This window comes from Bos indicus, chromosome 2 (assembly GCF_029378745.1).
Source record: "Bos indicus isolate NIAB-ARS_2022 breed Sahiwal x Tharparkar chromosome 2, NIAB-ARS_B.indTharparkar_mat_pri_1.0, whole genome shotgun sequence".
NCBI classification, from domain to species: Eukaryota; Metazoa; Chordata; class Mammalia; order Artiodactyla; family Bovidae; genus Bos; species Bos indicus.
This window is the reverse complement of record NC_091761.1, coordinates 135,599,002-135,616,682: the sequence shown is the minus strand read 5'-3', so window position 1 is coordinate 135,616,682 and position 17,681 is coordinate 135,599,002. Positions and strand designations below refer to the sequence as shown.

The following is a 17,681-nucleotide window of genomic DNA, read 5'->3' as shown; positions in this document are numbered from 1 at the left end:
ACTACACAAGCCTTTGACTCTGTGGATCACAACAAACTTTGGAAAACTCCTAAACACGTGGGCGTATACACATCTTACAGATGAGGAAAGTGTCGATCAGAGGAGCCAAGGAACTTGCTTCCCCAAGTCAAAAGTTTTTCTTTAGCATGTAGCCTTTCCTACACAGATAATTATGGTAAAAGGCAGATGGTAATAAACATTAAGAGACACACTACATGTCTCTTGAGAAACCTCTATGCAAGTCAAGAAGCAACAGTTAGAAATCAGACATGGAACAAATGACTGGTTCACAGTTGGGAAAGGAGTTCAACAAGGCTGTATATTGTCAACCTGCTTATTTAACTTACATGCAGAGTACATCATGTGAAATGCTGGGCTGGATGAATCACAAGCTGGAATCAAGAGTGCCAGGAGAAATATCAACAACCTCAGATACATAAATGATACCACTCAATGGCAGAAAGTAAAGAGAAACTAGTTTCTTGATGATGGTGAAAGTGGAGAGTAAAAAAGCTGGCTTGAAACTCAACATTCAGAAAACTAAGATCATGGCATCTGGTTCCATCACTTTATGGCAAACAGAAGGGGAAAAAGTAGAGGCAGTGACAGACTTTATTTTTCTGGGCTCCAGAATCACTGCAGACGGTGACTGCAGCCATGAAATTAAAAGATGCTTGTTCCTTGAAAGAAAAGCTATGACAAACCTAGACAGTGTACTAAAAAGCAGAGACATCACTTTCCCAACAAAGGTCTGTCTAGTCAAAGCTACGGTTTTTCCAGTAGTTATGTATGGATGTGAGAGTTGGACTATAAAGAAAGCTGAGCACCGAAGAATGATGCTTTTGAACTGTGGTGTTGGAGAAGACTCTTGAGAGTCCCTGGACTGCAAGGAGATCCAACCAGTCCATCCTAAGGAAAATAGTCCTGCATATTCATTGGAAGGACTGATGCTGAAGCTGAATACTCCGGCCACCTGATGCGAAGAACTGACTCATTAGAAAAGACCCTGATGCTGGGAAAGAGTGAAGGCGGGAGGAGAAGGGCACGACAGAGGACGAGACGGCTGGATGGCATTACTGACTTGATGGACATGAGTTTGAGCAAGTTCTGGGAGATGGTGAAGGACAGGGCGGCCTGGTGTGCTGCATTCCATGGGGTGGCAAAGAGCTGGATACAACTGAGCAATTAAACAACAACAAAGGGCTCCAACACTATTTGTTTCAAAACACCGTCCTCAGGCTTCCGTGGTTGTCCAATATTTAAGGAGCCACCTGGCAGGGCAAGGGACACCGGTTCGACCCCTGGTTCGGGAAGATCCCACACGCCTTGGAGCTACTAAGCCCGTGCACCACAACCACTCAGCCTGGATTCTGGACCGCTCGAGCCGCTCCCTGCCTGCTGAGCCACGGCGCTCAGAGCCGCTCTGTGCAATGGAGAAGCCTCCGCCAGTGAGAAGCCTGTGCACCAACCACCAGAGTGAGCCTTCGTGCAGCAACAAAGGCCCACCACAGCCAAGAACAAATAAATCCTGTCTCTGCTCCTCATTCCAAGCATCTATAGATAACTGAAGTTTCAACAATAAATACTGGACCTAATATGGATCCTCCCGTAATTTCATTAAATATTTTCAGCAAGGATTCGTCTAAATTTTACTGCAAAGTATACGTCTATGAACTCCTGAAAACATTTGAGACTCTTTCAAAACTATTTTTATAATCATAACAAGTAGCAGCAGTTGAAGCAGCAGTCATTGTCTTTCCACTGTGCTGACAGCCGCACACATGGTGCCAAAGCAGTGCTGGGGGAACTGCTACAGCCTCACGGCTCAGGACACGGGAACGACGCCACGACCACACAGTCACAGGCGAAAACTAACAAAAGCCAGTTCTGACCTCACAGATCCCCCAAAGAGTCTCACAGACGCCTCCCTCCCCCAAAGTCCAAGAATCACACTTTTGAGATCTACTGCTTCAGGGGGTTTACAACGGCGTGAGTGAAAACAGCTCCCTGAGAGAAGTGAAAACAGCCAAGAGTTCGAGTCATTCTTTTGATCTATTTAGATTCAGTTCAAAGACAACGATGAGCCCTCGTTTTTCACTGAACACCTTTGGATATGAGAGTACGGCGTATGGTCTGGGGTAGTCAACCTCCAAGAGAATGCCAAGGATCCTCACTGCCTGGTATTACACCCTCGGTCAACCCCTGTGTGACCTACAGGATAGAGCAGAAAGGACGGTATTCACTTCAGAGATCAGGCTGGAGAAAACAGCATGGCTGCCAGCTTAGCGTCTCCACTTCTCTCTCTGATCACTCGTTTCGTGGGAAGCCCGCTGCCAAGTCGTGAGCAGCTCTGTGGAGAAGTCCACGCAGTAAGGACCTGAGTCTTCTCTCAACAGTCACTAAGTGAGCCTGGAGACAGACTCCCCAGGCGCCGGTCGAGCGCTCAGGGGACGGGAGCCCCGGCTGACACACTGGCTGTAACCTCATGAGAGACCCTGACTCAGAACCTGCCAGCTAAGCCACTCCCAGATTCTTGACCCTGAGGAACTCTGTGAGATGACAAATCTTGTTTTAAGTTGGTAACTTTGCGAGTAATTTCTATGTAACACAGATAGCCAATAATTCTCCTTCCCCTCAAATTTCAACATACGGCTTAAAAAAAGAGACACAAATATGAAAGCCGACAGAGAAAGACAATGTGAGTTAGGCGCCAGATCAGTGTTCCAGACGCAAGTGCAGATCAGGAAAAATTTTCTGTGGCCCAGAGAGTTGAGAAAAGCTTTCCCCAAAGAGCAAGAACTTGAATTGAGCTTTCAAGAACAAGCAGGCTTCAGCTAAGTGGACGAGAATACTCCAGGGAGGAAGAAATGAGCACAGCAAAGTGACAACTTAAAATGAGGCGAGCTCTTGGGAAAAGTCAGGAGATGAAGTAGTAAATGTAGAAATAAGTCAGCTTAAAGAGGGTTTTAACTATGACTAAGTTTAGCTTTATCACTGGACAGACACTCAAGGTTTCTGAACAGGCAAGCAATATAACTAAAGTAGTAATTCCGAGAACTTTCTACAAGGCTTCCCTCTCTTCTCAACTAACTTTTGTAAAACCACTGATATATATACACCTTTACTGGCCTGCAGTGCAACACAGCTCAGTCTCACTTTCATGGATGGATACGAATCACCAATGGGCTTCCCCTGGTGGCTCAGGGTAAAGAAGTCACCTCTGGAATGAAATGATACTGGGAAGTCCCTGGCGGTCCAGTGGTGAGGATTCAGTGCTCTCATTGCTGCGGGCCTGGGTTTCATCGGTGGTCAGGGAACTAAGATCCCACAAGGTGTGGGGCATGAGTCAAAGGAAAAAATACATAAAGCAGCATCTATAAAAATCAGCTAAAATGGACAGTTAATTCTAGAATAAGTCAAAAACTCTAAATTATGTCTATTTGTCAGAACATTTTACTTATAATTTTATTACTTAAATTTGTATTTTATAATCAATATCCTTCATGTTCAAAATTTGTGTGTGACCCCAGTCAAATTCCGTGTTTGCCAAACACACACCATGTTAAAATAATGAATTCTTGCTAAACTCTGGCTGCTCCCTAAGCAGGATCACAGAAACACGCTCATGAACACCTTCCCTTCGTCCTCTCTCACCCGATGTCAAGTGTTTAAAGGCATAAGCATGACACCTTGACCTCTTTGGAGCACAGATACTGAAAAACCCCACGGAAAAGCAGAGCCTAAGATTATACCACTGTGCCTGCAGCACGTCTAGGCTCACGCTCTTCCCTAATTCTGGCTGTAAGATTAATATGAATCCTCATTTATATTATCTTCATTAGAAACGTCAGACAAAATACAAGCCTCAAAAATAGTTTTTGCAAACATGACTGCTGGCAAGATGGGACCTGCTTTCACGATAATACTTACTGTGTGAGAACCGCTGGGTGATGGGGGTCCCGGGATAAGGGTAAGTCCGACTCTCCCACTGGATGTTTCCTTCCTGAACAGCCTTTATGAAACCATGGTAACACTGGTGGGCGACACCTAAAGACAAAAATAACCGGTGCCTCAGCCTGGACTCTTCACTTGTAAATCAAATTATTAAAATTTAATCTACTGTCTTATCACTTTTTTAAGATGTAAGTTTCTTTGAGGAACTCCAAATTTCTTTGATTTTTTTTTTCATTCAAAGACAGAAAACAAAATCATGTAAGTTCAAAACTGGAAGATCTAATCTTTAGATTTTACCAAGGTTAAATGACTCCCTCAAGGTGACAAAATCAGCTCACACTTTAACTCTGCTCCACTTAGCCATATCATAAGGAAACATATCAAAATAATTGGTGCTTTTTATTCCAAAACAGAGACTTGGGAGATAATTTAGTTTTGCGAGAAAAAATATGGTAAAAAAAAATCTCTGGAATGTAACAGCTGTTCAGTAAATACCTATGGTTAGACCAAGGATTCTCCGTATTAAACAAGGAGATAATAATTAGCTGACAGTGGATTGTGAAATGATGAATTTATAACTAAGGAAAGCTGTTTAAAAAAAAAAAAAATCAAGAGTTTCTGCTATAACGCTGGATACATGTCATTATACACATGTCCAAACTCACAGAATGTACCCCTAAAGTAAACCGCAGACTTTGAGTGACAATGGTATATCAATGTCGTCAATGCAGGATCATCAACTGTAAAATGTACCACCCTGGTGAGGATGCTGAAAGTGGGAGAGGCTATGCATGTCTGGGGGCAGAGGGTATATGAGAAATCTATGACCTGCGCAATTTTGCTGTGAACCTAAAACCACTTAAAAAAAAATAAAGTCTATTTTTTTTAAAGTGAGAGCTTCATACTTCTGGAACAATCTGTTTTTCCAATACATGAAATTACTATCTTATTTCAAAGAGAAGCATTTTGAATGAAGTGTACAATCAATTATTTACATTTTGAAAGAATATCACTCTTGAATTTATGCCACCTTGTGGATCCTTAAGTAGGATCACAGAACATGTTTTCCAGTGATGATCATTCTCCCTTGGTTGAACTCACAGATAAGAACTGGAATATTAAAAAAACATGGCCATTTTTAATGTGTGACCATACTGCCAACTATACACTGGTGAAGTAATACACATTTTCAAACCCTGGATTGAGATAAGGCAGTGATGCATAAAAGACAGATACGTAACGATTGAGGGGAGAAAACACTGTCCTGGCAGTGACTGCCCCCAGATCTAGGGCTGTGAACACTAGGGTAAGAGGGTAAGGTCCTTTCCTCTTAAAAAAAGAAAAAAAGATCGAAATGATAAGAATGCCAAGAATAAATAAATATCTTTGATTAGATCACCACCCCTCAGGTATGATTCTTCCTCCTCTATTTTAGAGGTAAAACCATCCACCTCCATAGTGCAGGGAGCCAATCTCTCCTGCAGAGTCCATTAATTCTGCAAACAGAAGCAAGTGTGCATACCAATGTTACCAGTTGTGAGCAAATGCACGCAGGGCCCGCGGGCAGTTTCAACACAGCTGGTCCTCATTAGCCATCGAGGCTGCACTGTGGACAACTGATACAGACCCTACTCCTCAGAGAACCTCTCTGGTTCTAGGAAAGATTTTAAGACTGATTCTGATCTAAACCTTTTCCCTCTCTCCTATCTCTGGCTGCCTTGCTCACACCAGCAAAGAAAAAGTCAATACAACCCTTGCTTTGATCAAAGATCATTCAACTGGCTTGGTCATCTTCATTCAAAAAAAAAAAAAGGCCCTTTCCACCTAAAACAAAATAACTGTTATTAATTCAAAATACAGGGGACTGCCTTGACGGTCCAGTGGTTAAGACCACTCTCCAGTGCAGGGGTGCAGGTCTGATCCCTGGTCAGGGAGTGAAGACCCCACATGCCCCACGGCCAAAAAACAAAAACAGAAGCAATATTGTAACAGATTCAATAAAGACTTTAAAAATGGTCCACACAAAAAAATATTTGGAAAAATATAGTATAATTAGTAACCTCAACATTTAGAGCTGAAATCTTGATTAGAAAATGGAGGGGAAAAAAGGAGAAATTCATTTTAAAAAGTAAAATACATATATAGGACCTGGGCTGTTTAGAGATAAAGTCAAGCATCAAATGCTTTCATAACTCCACATCTGCCACAGACAGCTACTTGAAGCTATTCACAGTTTGCCAGGATGACTGTAACGCAGTTACAATAGTCCTGACAATGGTGAGAGTTATATGAAGGTCAGCTCTTACCATCAATCCATATTCATCCCTACTCTACCTATTCCAGAATAATACAATTTACTGGATCAACTCAAAGAATATGAAGGAAAAGAATCCTCATTTTAAAACTGCAAACTGGATTCAAACCTACAGTATTCAAGTTGTTCATAACGCTAGGCAGGATAGAGAGAAAGAAAAATGTACAGAGCGAACTGTCTAATGCTAAGTTTCAGAACCACAATAAACGGAAAGGAGAAAAGAGAGAAGGAAACTGAGAGATTAGAAATCATTCAAAGAAATCTTAAATACGTGAATAAACCTTTGCACTTTCCATAGTACCTTTAATCAGTCGATACCACTGCTTGCAGACGAGGGCTGCAGTTTTGTGCTCCTGGTACGGGGAGAGGAAGGACAGGATATACTCCAAAACCTCTTCTGGCAGCTCAGACATGGACCTGTTATGTTGCATCTCCACAACCTCCAGCGCCGCGCGGGGCTCCTCGTCTTGCTCCATTGTCCCTTCCAGCACGGTCTCCTCTTGGTCCACAGCCATGAAACTGTCATCTTCGCTGTCTGAGGAGCTGGCCATGACATCCCACTTGACACCTGCAGCAGGAGAGAAGCACACACCAGGGCACACTTTCTCAAGTTCTGAACTAGCTCAGGCGCTTGCAGCCCAGCTGGTCACGATTTCATTCAGATGCTCAGAATGAAACCTGTTCTTTAGCACTTCCCCACACTAGCTGCGAGCTACCTTAATTTGTCAGGCACAGCTCAAATACCAAGCCCATCCCAAATATCTAATAATCTCTAGAGGTTTCTGATAGCGTTTTTTTCCCTCTTCACTGAAAACCTAGAGTGTCAGCCAAGTTCTGGTAAAACCACAAAACCAAAAGACTTGTTCTCAACAACTCCTCTAACTCCAGGTATGATCGGCAACAGCAAAGGAACAGCAGCTAGCTTCCCTTAGCCAGTAATACGATTCAGGACCTCAGACTTAGAAGAAAAAATGGTGCATTCTAGAAGAGTGAAAAGGACACTCTGACGATACGGGAATAAGAAATGACACAAGGCAGTTCACGTAAGAGGATGTTAAGCGTTCTAATACAAGCTTAACGAGCTGTAATAGCAGATACAAGGCAATATTTAAAATAGGAAACATCGAAACAGATCCGAGGAGCTAAAAACGGAAAACAATATAAATACCCACCAACAAGAGAACAGATAGACTGTGCTACATTCCAACAACAGAACACTATACAGGAAGGAACCACAGATACTCACGGGGTAAATCTTAACGCTGAGCAAGACAGAATAGTACACACTACACGTCCATGCTTACAGCAGATTGAACACTAGGCAAAAACAGTTTATGTACATCTTAAAAACTGGACAGAATGATCACAGTAAGAAAAACATGAGTCAAAACTCATGAAATTGCTCCTAACATAATGCATCTGCCACATTACCCATGATACCGCACTGCGTCCTGACCAAGTGGCTGCTGATGCACCGATGGTAACGCACAGCCGGGGGCCGCTGAGCAGCAGGGGCGCGGCCTCGACGCTCATGGTCGGGAGAGGGCAGCGGTGGCAGAGCAAGGGCAGCAACAATCCCCGCCATTCCTCGGAAGCAGGCAGGAACTGTGACGGGTTTACTATAAACTGTGTTAAATAAAAGATCCTGGACGGCCACCTCTGCTCTACTGTGAGCGAACTCTGTTCCATGTGCGTAACTTGCTAGAGGAAGGCCTTTCCACTTCCAGCCCTAACTCTCAGGCTAAAGAGTACAGTTATGTACCAAAATGACTATACTACCCAAGGCGATCTACACATTCGATGCAATCCCTATCATGTCACCCATGACATTTTTCACAAAACTAGAAAAAAATTCTTTAATTCTGTAGAGAGACATAAAAGATCCTAAAAGACATAAAAGAACAGCCAAAGCAATCTTGAGAAAGAAAAACGGAGCTGGACCAACCAGGCTCCCTGACCACTCTCCATGCTGCAAAGCTGCAGCAATCAGAGCGGTATGGCACCGGCCCCAGACCAGAAATGCAGGCCGACGGAGCAGGGCAGGAGGCTCAGGCGCCTCTGGTCAACTATCTGTGACACAGTGGTGCTGGGAAACTGGACAGCCGTATGTAAAAACACGAAACTAGAAAACTCCTAACACCGTACAGAAAAGTAGACTCAAAATGGATCAAAGATAAATGCAGGACCAGAAGGAAAACACAGTCAGAACACTTTTGACATGAATCACAGCAATGTATTTTTCAAGCCATCTCCCAGAGTAATGGAAATAAAAACAAAAGTAAACAAGTGGGATCTAATTAAATTCAGTAACTTTTGCACAGCAAAGGAAATCATAAACAAAATGAAAAGAAAACCTGGAGAACAGAAGAAAATATTTGCAAATGATGTGACCAACGAAGGGTTCAGTTCAGTTCAGTCGCTCAGTCACATCCAACTTTGCGACCCCAGAGACCGCAGCACGCCAGGCTTCCCTGTCCATCACCAACTCCAGGAGTTTACTGAAACTCATGTGCATTGAGTCAGTGATGCCATCCAGACATCTCATCCTCTGTCATCCCCTTCTTCTCCCTCATTCAATCTTTCCCAGCATCAGGGTCTTTTCAAATGAGTCAGTTCTTCGCATTAGGTGGACAAAGTATTGGAGTTTCAGCTTCAGCATCATTCCCTCCAAAAAAATCTCAGGGCTGATCTCCTTCAGAATGGACTGGTTGGATCTCCTTGCAGTCCAAGGGACTCTCAAGAGTCTTCTCCAACACCACAGTTCAAAAGCATCAATTCTTCGGCGCTCAGCTTTCTTCACAGTCCAACTCTCACATCCATACATGACCACAGGAAAAACCATAGCCTTGACTAGATGGACCTTTGTTGGCAAAGTAATGTCTCTGCTTTTCAATATGCTATCTAGGTTGGTCATAACTTTCCTTCCAAGGAGTAGGCGTCTTTTAATTTCATGGCTGCAGTCACCATCTGCAGTGATCTTGGAGCCCAAAAAAATAAAGTCTGACACTGTTTCCACTGTTTCCCCATCTATTTCCCATGAAGTGATGGGACCAGATGCCACGATCTTCGTTTTCTGAATGTTGAGCTTTAAGCCAACTTTTTCACTCTCCTCTTTCACTTTCATCAAGAGGCTTTTTAGTTCCTCTTCACTTTCTGCCATAAGGGTGGTGTCATCTGCATAGCTGAGGTTATTGATATTTCTCCCAGCAATCTTGATTCCAGCTTGTGCTTCTTCCAGTCCAGCGTTTCTCATGATGTACTCTGCATATAAGTTCAATAAGCAGGGTGACAATATACAGCCTTGATGTACTCCTTTTCCTATCTGGAACCAGTCTGTTGTTCCATGTCCAGTTCTAACTGTTGCTTTCTGACCTTCATACAGTTTTCTCAGGAGGCAGGTCAGGTGGTCTGCTATTCCCATCTCTTTCAGAATTTTCCACAGTTTATTGTGATCCACACAAAGGCTTTGGCATAGTCAATAAAGCAGAAATAGATGTTTACAATTAGCAAGCCTAAATAAAGGGACTCACATTTTTGTTTAATCCCCAGTTTTAAGCATTCAACCTGAATGAATTCAATTTTCTCAACTGAATTTTCAATTCAATTGAACTTTCTCATCATTCAACCATTCCACTGTCCATGAAAGGATCAAACCCGACACCCCTGAGGCCATGCTTGCTAACTTGGTCTTCAGCACAGGTGCTGAGGAGAACACACAGGCGTGGGCTCCGATGCAAGTGCTCTGCGATCACACGCCCAACACCAGTCTGCAGTCTTGCACGTCCACTACTAACTAGGTGCTGAAACCGCTACTCACACTCCCAGAGGAAGCAGAGACATTCTGAAACAATGCTTCATTTTTCCATGCCAAAAGAAGCCCTACAAAACATTTCACATGGAACTGTATTAACTCATTGAATATGGTTTTCATGAAAGTCTTTAAAAGAAATCTTCCTCGCCCTTCACATTTGTGTTAGGCCTTCTACGGTTTTTCGAATAGTCATGTATGGATGTGAGAGTTGGACCATAAAGAAGGCTGAGTGCCAAAGAATTGATGCTTTTGAACAGTGGTGTTGGGAGAAGACTTTGAGAGTGCCCTGGACTGCAAGGAGATCCAACCAGTTAATCCTAAAGGAAATCAACCCTGAATACTCATTGGAAGGACTGGCGCTGAAGCTGAAGCTCTAGCTCTAATACTTTGGCCACCTGATGGGAAGAGCTGACTCATTGGAAAAGTGACCAAGTCTTTGGGAGAAACCACAAACTGAAGCTAACTTACTAAAATCTGAGCTCCTGGAGAGCAGAGATCACCGCCTGGGAATCTTGTCTTCCAAGCACTAGACATTCAAATAAGGGCAAAGCTTATTGACATTTCTACTCACAACATGCTTTGCATTATTTTATAATAGAAATTACATCAATAATATCAACACATTCAGGAACAACAGCAGATCCTACCCTTATTATGTGTCACTAGATGCTGTCAAGATAGCTTATTGGTCAGAGAGAATATACCCCTCTGATTCCATGAATTTTGCCCTTTAAAAAGAAAAGACATCACTTTGTCAACAAAGGTCCAGAGAGTCAAAGCTACAGTTTTTCCAGTGGTCATGTATGGATGTGAGAGTTGGACCATAAAGAAGGCTGAGTGCCAAAGAATTGATGCTTTTGAACAGTGGTGTTGGAGAAGACTCTTGAGAGTCCCCTGGACTGCAAGGAGATCAAACCAGTCAATCCTAAAGGAAATCAACCCTGAATACTCACTGGAAGGACTGATGCTGAAGCTGAAGCTCCAATACTTTGGCCACCTGATGTGAAGAGCTGACTCATTGGAAAAGACCCTGATGCTGGGAAAGATTGAAGGGAGGAGGAGAAGGGGACAACAGAGGATGAGATGGTTGGATGGCATCACTGATTCAATGGACATAAGTTTGAGCAAACTCAGGGAGTTGGTGATGGACAGGGAGGCCTGGCATGCTGCGGTTCACGGGGTCACAAAGAGTCGGACACAACTGAGCGCCTGAACTGCACTGAAGTCTTTGAGACTGAGAGATGTGGTTACTGTTTCTAGCTATAATGCTGTGTGACCCAAGGTAAGTCACACAGAGTTAAGACAGGAAAAATCTATCTTTAAGAAATCAAAGTTTCAAACCCACCTACTTCATAAAGATTCTGTAAAGACAGCAGATAGCAACAAACTAATCTGAACTTATTGGAGGAAACAGATTAACTTGTGAAGAGTTAAAATCGATTCAAAGAAATTAAAGATGGGAATGAGATTACTTTGTTATTATGTAACAATCACTGCCCAGAACAATATGTGACCAATTGTACTTTTGGTTTCTACAGAACTAGACATGTGACAATCCTCTTGGAGTTAACACACTTTCTTTTCTTAAGAAAATCAGAATATACTTCACTTATCTAAAAGGAAGCTGAACATTTAAAATGTAATCAAGTTTATTCTTTACCATGTCAAAAGGTGAAAAAAGTGCAATTAAGGAAGAGACTTAATGATGATGGTAAAGTAAAGCACTGAGACTTTAAGCACGGAGGCATTCCGGATTGAACGGAAAACACCCAGAGTCATCTGTCAGCATGAGGGCCTCTCCAGCTGCAAGGACAAAGAAGCAACCCTACACAGGTATTACCATGAAACTCGTGAAGTTACCCACCCAGTCACACTAATGTTAGCTAAGGATTAAATACTATTCTTGGAAACATAAAATACTGCTGAATGAAAATTTACAGACCACAATATGATCCAATCTAAGATGATACTGTCTTCCTATTTTCCACCATTATTATCATCATTGTACTAGATCAAATGAAAAAGTTACAAAAGAAAAACTGGCAAAATATAAATTTTACCTTACTTCACGCACTCAGTAAATACCAATGGAACATTTGCTGTACGTGAAAATAACTGTACTTAGATCCCAGTTCAGTTCAGTCGCTCAGTTGTATCCGATTCTCTGCGACCCCATGGACCGCAGCACACCAGGCTTCCCTGTCCATCACCAACTCGCGGAGCTTACTCAAACTCAAGTCCTTTGAGTTGGTGATGCCATCCAACCTTCTCATCCTCTGTCATCCCCTTCTCCTCCTGCCCCCGATCTTTCCCAGCATCAGGGTCTTTTCCATTGAGTCAGCTCTTCGCATCAGGTGGCCAAAGTATTGGAGTCTCAGCTTCAACATTAGTCCTTTCAATGAACACCCAGGACTGATCTCCTTTAGGATGGACTGGTTGGATCTCCTTGCAGTCCAAGGGACTCGCAAGAGTCTTCTCCAACACCACAGTTCAAAAGCATCGATTCTTCAGTGCTCAGCTTTCTTTACAGTCCAACTCTCATCCATACATGACTACTGAAAAAACCATAGCTTTGACTTAGATCCCATGGGAGTCACAAAAAGAATATATGCCACTAATTCCTCTCAAAGAGATTTGGTAAGAGCCAAAGACAAATAAAGAATACCAATACAAGATAGACTGTGGTACCAAACAAGAAGTTCTAGCAGTTCAGGGAAGGAAGAGATGCCTTCCAACTAGTTTTGAGAAGGAAGTTACACAGAAGGAAGCCTTTGGGCTTTGAAGAATAGGGTTAGAGTTAAGAGCCATCCCAAGGAATGAAATGGGGGAAGGTGGAAAGATGAAAAATTTTTAAGTTACTGTCTCCTGTACCAATGTTCTTTGTCACTTACAGAATTACTTTTAGGACAAAAGGGCAAAAGTTATTTTTTACGTGATGGGCATTTTATCACAAGTACAAACTACTTAATATCTTTATGTACATTAACAGAAGTTCATAATCTACAGACTCCTTAACTCCTGACAGTTGATATTTTGACCAAAAAGAAATCTAGAAATAGAGAAATTTGGCATAACTACAGTTGCTATTAGCAAACTGTAAGCTATTTTGACAAGTAAATTCAGAGAGCTATTTCTAAAAAGCATTCCAAGTTTAATAACAGATATCAGCTACAGTGAGGTTCTTTTTCAATGGTTAATTCATCTCTCTGTGTTACCTAAGAGTCCTTTTAATGAAAAAGAAAAATGAAGTGTTTCCCCCAAGTACCCATCAGGATACTTTCTTATCACTCTTTGCAATGGCTGCTGTTAAATGAAAGCGGTTCACGACTATCAGAGAGCAGAAATGCGCCAGTTCTCAGGGCCACACCCTGTATTCATATGCAGCCAGCAGATTTCACTGCGTATAAATGGCTAAGGAAAATGTACCGGTTTCAATCAATGAAGATATTCTAGGTTCTGAAAATTCCATATATTCTAGGTTCAGCAAAATGTTTCATGTGGTATAAACTGAAAAAGTGTAACAGAACTTTAATACCCAAATTTGTATTTTGTGAGAGCTTGAATTTTTAGATTTTAAGTAATAACATACCAAGGACAGAACAATTCTAACTGTATAATTTAACTATTACACTGATGTGAGACAAAAGGCTTTCATCGGAAGTCCAGTATGAATCAGAGGAGAGTTAGAGAGTAGGTGCATTAAAAGGTGCAGTTTTCTAGGCTTAGAAATTATTTTTCTCTCGAAAATAATTTTTTATGGAAGACAATGCAGAAGAGGCAGATAGCCTCCCTGTAACAGCAGTGAATTGCATTAGCCCAGAGTGAACCACACCAGGCTGCAGTGAAGCTCAGGGCACGGCCACCACCCCCCCTCCCCGCCCCCCGCCTTCACACCGGCGGTTACTGCACTGCTGCCCGCCTCCTTCTCCCTAGGGCACAACAGCAAACAATTCATTTCTTGTATCCATATACACACTCAGCAAAAGGCTGCTGAATGAATAAGCAGACACAGTGTCGGGAATTCATTTCAAAGTCAACAACAAAACCTAAACGTTCACGTCTAGATATTGTGACAAAGAACAGAAACTTCCTATCAAAAACTTAAATAAGACTAATAAAATTAGAGATTTCAGATAGCTAAAAGACACTAGAGAGTAAAAGTGGGGCATAAGGACTCCCTGGTGGCCCAGTGGTTAAGACTGCACTTTCACTGCAGAAGACATGGGTTCCATCCCTGGCTGGGGAACTAAAATCTTACAAGTTGCTGGGTGCTGCCAAAGAAATTAAAAAAAAAAAAAAAGATAAAATGTACAGTTCCTAAAAAAATGATTACTATATTTAAAATGTTCTGATTTTTTCTGCCGTTATATACCCTCACTCTGACAACAACGGAGGAGTAGGGAAAATCAGCTGCATGCCAAGATTCTCTTAGCCTTTTGGGGAAAGGTTCTATTGCAGTGGTTCTCAGACCTCTGAATTTCACAGATCAGCAAGTTTTTTTGGACTCATATAGGGTCAACAAATTTTTATTTTCCTGAATAAGGCAAAAAAAAAAAAAAAACTCCAAAAAGCAAAAACAAAAAAACTACACACACACACACAAGTCCTACCATCTAATTGTCACAGTTTCACAGAAAGGTGTTTAAAATTCAAGCTGGAAAATCATAACTTCTGAATAACGGGTTTTACTTCCAAGAAAGGAAACCTGGATTTCCCTGGTGGTACAGTGGTTAAAAACCCACCTGCCAATGCAGGGGACACAGGTTCGATCCCTACTCTGGGAAGACTCCACCTGCCATAGCAACTAAGCTCACACAGCACAGGAGCCCACGTACTGCACCTACCGACGCGCACGCACCCCAGAGCCCGTGACCCACAGGGTTCTCTAGACAGGAGAGCCGCCTGCGCGCCACGGCCAGAGAAAGCCTGTGCGCAGCAACGCAGCCCCGGCGCAGTCAGAGAAGAGAGGCCTCACAAACACACGCACGCAGAGACCCTCAGGGCAACATGAACCTGGACCGGTATTCTTGGGACTACGATTTCACTACCATGCCGTGATATGAACATTTCATTTTACTACTTATTTGATTCGTGAAGACACTCCACAATTTAAACAAGTTATATAGTCTGAATTTATTAAAAGGCTAATTTAAATTAAAACTCCCAGTATGCTGGGAAACCACTTCCTAATGCTAGAAACAGAGACAATGATGGCTACTGGCAAGAATACATGAAAGATGAATGTAACCTGATCTCTTTTAGAAATAGCTGAGCTGATCTTTTGCTTCACTGGCTGGTAAATTCACAGCACTTTGCTCCTGTGTCCCCACTAAATTCTTAGGGCCTATGTTTTAATAAGACTCAACTGTGGCACTTTTCTTCTTTAAACGGCAATGAAACGTATCGATTCTTATTACTGTTATTTAGGGGTGTTGCAGGGAAACTTACAATTTCAAACTTTCCACAGAAGCTAAAGCTTAAAACATAAGATGCTATTTTATGCTACATTAAAAAAAAAAGAATAAAAAGGAACAAGTCCAAACCTCATTCCAAAATGATTTAAGTTGGAAAACTCTTCAGGATCCAGAGGAAAGTCTATGAAATAATAAGGAAAACAAAAGTCTCCCCCAAGTAAGGATGGTTAGAGCAATCACCACTTCATGGCTTCAGTTTTAAGAAGGGCTAACATCTTTCTAGTTCACTCATCCACTACAGAGCTATTTCATTGGAAGGAACACATTTTTAAAGTTTTATTATTATCATTTTTGGCCGTGCCATACAGCTTACAAGATCTTAGTCCCCTGACCAAGGATACAACCCCTGGCCCCTGCAGTGGAAGCGCCGAGTCCTAACCACTGGACCACTAGGAAATTTCCAGAAGGGATAATTTTTTAAAAATCAGAAGAACTGAACGATATCTGTATACTCATGTTCAGAGCAGCACTGTTCAAAACAGCAAAAAGGTGGGAGCAACACAAATGCCTATCAGTGGATCATGGACAAATAGAATGCAGCAGATACACGACAGAATATGACTGACCTTGAACAGGGAGGGAATTCTCACACATGCTGCAAGGAGAAGCCAGAAGGCACTATGCTAAGTGAAAGAAGCCAAACACAATACAGCTGGAGAGAGCGGCAGCTGCCAGGAGAGACAGAGGCAGGGGAGACAGGGAGCTACTGTTCACCGCGTATGGCGTTTCAGAGGAAGACAGGAACATGCTGGGATGAATAACACAACAGTGCTAATGTACTCAGTGTCATTATTAAAAAGTATTAAAACGGTAAACTTTGTTACATAAATTTACAATTTAAAAAACTGCATAGAACACAGATGCACAATTTTTTAAAAAATTAATCACTGTGTGCCCACATCTAAGTCAGAAAACAGAGCATCAGCAGGACCTTTGAAGCCTCTGACGCCCGGCTCAACCTTTTGTCGTTGTTCAGTCGCTCAGTCGTGTCCGACTCTGTGACCCCATGGACTGCAGCACGCCAGGCTTCTCTGTCCTTCACCATCTCCCGGCGCTCACTCAAACCCATGTCCATTGAGTCGGTGACGCCATCCAACCATCTTATCCTCTGTCGTCCCCTTCTCCTCCTGCCCCCAATCCCTGCCAGCATTAGGGTCTTTTCCAATGAGTCAGCTCTTCACATCAGGTGGCCAAAGTATTGGAGTTTCAGCTTCAGCCATCAGTCCTTCCGATGAATATTCAGGGCTGATCTCCTTCAGAATGGACTGGTTGGACCTCCTTGCAGTCCAAGGGACTCTCAAGAGTCTTCTCCAACACCACAGTTCAAAAGCATCAATTCTTTGACACTGAGTCTTCTTTATGGTCCAACTCCCACATCCATACATGACTACTAGAAAAACCATAGCTTTGACTAGACGGACCTCTGTTGGCAAAGTAATGTTTTTGCTTTTTAATATGCTGTCTAGGTTTGTCGTAGCTTCTCTTCCAAGAAGCAAGCGTCTTTTAACTTCATGGCTGCATCACCATCTGCAGTGATTCTGGAGCCCAAGAAAACAGTCTGTCGCTGCCTCCCTTGTTTCCCCATCTATCTACCACGAAGTGATGGGACTGGACGTCGTGGTCTTAGTTTTCCGAATGCTGACTTTGAAGCCAGCTTTTTCACTCTCCTCTTTACCTTTGCCTCCTCTCAACCTTCAGCCCGACTTACCCAGAAGTGCCACTTCCCTGGCAGCTCAGATGGTAAAGAATCTACCTGCAATGCGGGAGACAGGGTCCTGATCCCTGGGTCAGGAAGATCCCCTGGAGAAGGAAATGGCAGCCCACTCCAGTACTCCTGCCTGGAGAATCCCATGGACAGAGGATCCTGGCGGGCAGCCCACAGGGTTGCAAAGAGTCAGACACGGCTGAGCGACAGACATTTTCACTTTCAACCAGAAGTAGTCACTATGGTATTATATTTATCAATCTCCTACTTTTCTTTACAGTTTCACCCCATAAGGATGTCACATAAAAACATACATTGCTTAGGTGTTGGACACAGCTGCAATTCATGGTGTGTAAAATCCTGTTGTATGAATCAGCCATAATTTATCTTTGTTGAATGAAATCAGTTACTTCTTATGAAATA

At 42.6% G+C, this 17,681-nt stretch overlaps 1 protein-coding gene across 2 annotated transcripts in view; it reads right to left on the bottom strand.

Moving 5' to 3' along the window:
• Positions 1–17,681, bottom strand: part of FBXO42 (F-box protein 42) — a 107,321-nt gene that overhangs the window by 44,667 nt on the left and 44,973 nt on the right. For both annotated transcript variants that reach the window (XM_070778218.1, XM_019982678.2), the window contains exons 2-3: positions 6,570–6,836; positions 3,931–4,047 (exon numbers count right to left, since the gene is read on the bottom strand). In XM_070778218.1, the coding sequence (XP_070634319.1) occupies positions 3,931–4,047; positions 6,570–6,819 (367 nt within the window). In that variant the 5' untranslated portion in view covers positions 6,820–6,836. The remainder of the gene's footprint in view (positions 1–3,930; positions 4,048–6,569; positions 6,837–17,681) is intronic.